The sequence below is a fragment of the Gaeumannomyces tritici genome, assembly GCF_000145635.1.
Source record: "Gaeumannomyces tritici R3-111a-1 unplaced genomic scaffold supercont2.31, whole genome shotgun sequence".
In the NCBI taxonomy this organism is placed as follows: Eukaryota; Fungi; Ascomycota; class Sordariomycetes; order Magnaporthales; family Magnaporthaceae; genus Gaeumannomyces; species Gaeumannomyces tritici.
Genome location: NW_008804575.1, coordinates 3,248 through 7,191, shown reverse-complemented (window position 1 = coordinate 7,191; position 3,944 = coordinate 3,248). Strand labels below are relative to the sequence as shown.

The 3,944-nt window shown below is 34.8% G+C and overlaps 1 protein-coding gene across 1 annotated transcript; it reads right to left on the bottom strand.

Moving 5' to 3' along the window:
- Positions 1-647: 647 nt before the first annotated feature.
- On the bottom strand, positions 648-968 carry GGTG_13671 (hypothetical protein; the record flags this gene model as incomplete). The annotated part of the gene is made up of 1 exon (XM_009231588.1): positions 648-968. A coding segment is annotated over one exon (321 nt), but the record flags the coding sequence as incomplete, so codon positions are not given.
- Positions 969-3,944: the final 2,976 nt, after the last annotated feature.

The following is a 3,944-nucleotide window of genomic DNA, read 5'->3' as shown; positions in this document are numbered from 1 at the left end:
GGATAAATGCTTTTGTAAAGCGGCATCGTTTTTTTTTCCAATTTAATCGCGTGGTTTTAGCCTGTATATTTTGGCAAAAGGTTTAATTTATAAAGTTGCGCATATTTTGCAATTATTTTTTTAACCCATTTCGGAAAAGCTTTTAGCCCTTTTCCGGGGTTTTCCGGGGTTTTCGGGCGTGCAACCGTTAGTACGGTTATTGTTTATCCCGATTGGATTAGCTTTTTAGCTATTTTTAACGAAATTATTTTAACCTTTTTAATAATTACCGGAAACCTTTACTTTATATTTTTAAACCGGATTTTAATATCCTTTTGTTAAAACCAAAGCATGTTTAACGTAATATTATACCCGGCCCGGGGAATTATTACGTAAAATACTATTAACTTTCGGGTTATTTTTTAATTATCCGTTACCCAAATTTTGTATTTCCTTACCCTTAGCGTGGGCATGCGTTTTTTAGTATCGAATTACGCTAGGTAACCCCCGTTTGGTACCGGTATTTTTTTTGCTTTTACCAAAAAACGGTTGTGCAATAAATTAACGTCGTTCTTATTATTAACCAGCGCTTTTAATTTTACCCGGCGATCGTTAATCCGTAAATATATTTCGGTTTTCCAGCGCGTTCTAACCGCTAAAGCGCATTTTTAGGCCCCGGTGCTTAAACGGCCAAATAGCGGTGTTAAATTGGGTAGCGATATTTTGCTTTTTTTGGGGCACGCCGGCCGGATATGGCCTAATTCCTTATACCCGTAATACCGTATTTCGGGCTTTTTCCCTTTCGCCCTTTGTATGGTCGTTAAAGCCAACGGGGTTTTTGGGTTATCCGTTCGTATTTTGCATGCTGTAATAATATAGCTTAGCTGCCCGTATTTAAAGCAAATAACCGGCTTTTTAAAGGTTAAAATACTTATATCCCCCGGGGTTCTTTTGTGCGGTTCCAATATTATTTTTGCTTTAAAAGCTTTGGTTTGCAATTTTTCTATAATGTAAAAAAGGCTTTTAAATGTTACCCGTTTTTAAATTTTGGGGCGAAACCGGTTAAAAAGTAATGTTGTTTTTATTTATTCGGGTGCTAATTCGAAAAAATCGTTTTTTACCAAATCCCAACGAATCCGAAACGTTTTAAACGATTTGTAATTTTTTTATTTAATAGCGGTATTTCCCGCAAGCTTTTTAATTGCTAGCCATATCCGCGAATCGGGGTTTTTTAACCTTGCTTAAAGCCACCGCAAAAAATCGGCCCAAGTAAACGATACCCCGGTATTTAGGTAATGCATTTGCTTGTATTTTGTCCATTATGCCCGTTAACGATAATCGAAAATGCTAAAAGTTATTTAAACCTTTATACGGTTTTTATTGTAGCGTTTCCCTTTGCTTTTAAAAATAAATTCGTAATCGTTAATGTAATGGGCAATATTTTGCTAAATTGCCGATTTTTTAAGCATAAAAAGCTTAAAAATAACTTTGCTTTACGTAAAACCTTTCCGTCGTTTAAAGGTATTTTTTTTATTTTCGTTTAAATTTTTATACGCATGCTTTAACCTTTTATTTTGGATTTTTTAAATTAAACGGGCGCGTTTGCTTTAAGTTTTTAACGCGTCGTTTATTTTTTGCAATTCCTTTACGGAAAGGTTTTTAAAATCGTCGGGAATTTGCGGGGTTTTTTTGGTATTTTGTTTTGGTAGTTTAACGGCTTTTTCCAACGTGTTTAACGTAGCGTCGGGCGTTATTGTAAACGGTGCGAGGTCGCGAATGCCCTTTTTAAGCTTGTTCGATCCTTTCCGGTAATTACCCGGGCTTGCTCCCTAAATAAAAAAGGTGTAAAAAAAGGAACAATATGTTAAAGGTTAATCGGTACAAAGGCGGGTAATTACCGGGTTACGGGCCGGATACCGTATTTCCTTTGTTAAGCTTTTGTAAATTTTTTACCAAAAATATTATCGTTAATAAAAATTGTTTTTTTTTAACCTTTTTTTTTTCGTGCCTTTTTGGGCACCCGGGATTGGTTTTTTAAATTTTCCGCGCTTTAAGCGCTTTCGTGCAATTTAAATTTTATTTTATTTTTTAGTTTTGCCATTATGCTTTGGCCGCGATACCGGTAATTTGCCGGTATATCCCCGGGGGGTCCGTGCCCGGCTGGCTGCTAGCGCCCCTTTTTTTTTTTTTACCGGGCGGTTTCGCCCGTACATTTAACGCTCCCCGCTTTTTGCCGGGCGGTTTCGCCCGTGCTTTTAACAACGTATTATTCGCTTTTTTTAGCAATTTTTTGGCTTGCTTTTTAATTGCTTCCAAAGCCCCCGCTTTAATTTTAACCGTTGCCAAAGGTTTTTTTTTAATTACCCAAAAGTTATAAAGCTTTCGTAGGTAAAACCTTATTAACAAAAACGCCGGGGTTTTTTGCAACCCCAAATGCACGTTCGTATTATGCATTTACGCTATTAGGTGCAACAGCAACGCTTAATCGTTTTGCCTTTCGTAGCAAAAGCACCGAAAGTAATGCTTTATTACTTAATTCGTTCGTTCCGTTTGCCCGTTGGTTTAAAAGTAATATGCTATCGATAACTTTTTTTCGACCTTTAAATATCCGGCAAAAGTTGTTCAAAACCCGTTTGTAAATAATTTGTTCCGGTTCGATACAATCCCTTTGGGCGTTTTTAACAACCCTTAAACGTATGCAAATAAAAAGCTCCCCAATTTTTTATTGGTTAATTTCGTAAACGTTAGGATAAAAAAGCTATATTTGGTAAACCGGTTAACCATTACCAATATTGCGTTGCGTTTTTTGCCGGTTCCATTTACTAACGTTAAAAGCTTTTCGATAAAATCCATTAATAGCTTTTGTTCCGGGCGGTTTAATACGGGCAAAAATGTTAATAGCCCGTAAAGTATTTATATTTTTGGTTTCGTTTGCTAGCATACTTAATACGTTTGCACGTATTTGCGTACGTTTTTAGCCATACCCGGTTATTTAAACTACCGTTTAAGCTTTTTTAAAATTTTGGCTATGCTTTTGTAACCCCCCGTTAAGCTATTGTATTGTTTTTAAAACATTGCCCGTTTAAACGGTGCTAAATTTGGAATCCAAACTTTTTTTTTATGCTTAAATAGGCCGTTATTAATTTTTTAAACGTTAAGCTTATTTTTTTAAATGCCGCTTTAAATAAAGTCGTTTTTTGCTTATGCTTTAAAAATGCGCTTTAATATCGTTTTAATGTCCTTTTTAGTAATGGTCGTCCTTACGTAAGCTGCTTTTTGGAATTTGGCCAATAAATTGCTTCGAAATTTTTTTTTTGTTATATTGGCCTTTCCGTCCATTGGTATATTTTAAAAACGTTTTAACAAATTATCCGCGGGGTTTCGGTATTTTGGTTTCCATTTAATCGTAAAATCGTACTTTGCTAAATTTTCGAATTACCTTATTTAGCGCTTTGTTACCTTTTTTTTTATTAAAATATGGGTATGGTTTAAATGGTTAGTAATTATTTTAATAATTTTTTGTAAGTAAATTAAGTAATGCCGTTACTTTTTAAAAGCTTTTACGATTGCTAGCAATTTTAAATTAAAAATTGCATAGCGTAGCTTTTTTTGTTGCAGCTTTTTTAATATGTAAATTACCGGGTGCTACCGGCCGTTTTGCAGCTGCAATAGCACCGCTTTTATTACAAAAGCTAAAGCGTTGGTCCGCACGCATAACGGTTTCGAAAGGTCGAAATGCATTAATACCAAAGCTTTTGTAAATAACAGCTTTAATTTGCAAAAAGCCTTTTTTGCAACATTTTTTAAGTAAAATACGGTATTTTTGTTAAAAAGGTTTGTTAAAAGCATAGTAATTTTCGCGTAACCCTTTACAAATTTCCGATAATATTTTATAAAGCCCAAAAATATTTGGATATTTTTAACGCTTTCCGGTATCCTTTACTTTAAAATTGCAATAACCTTGT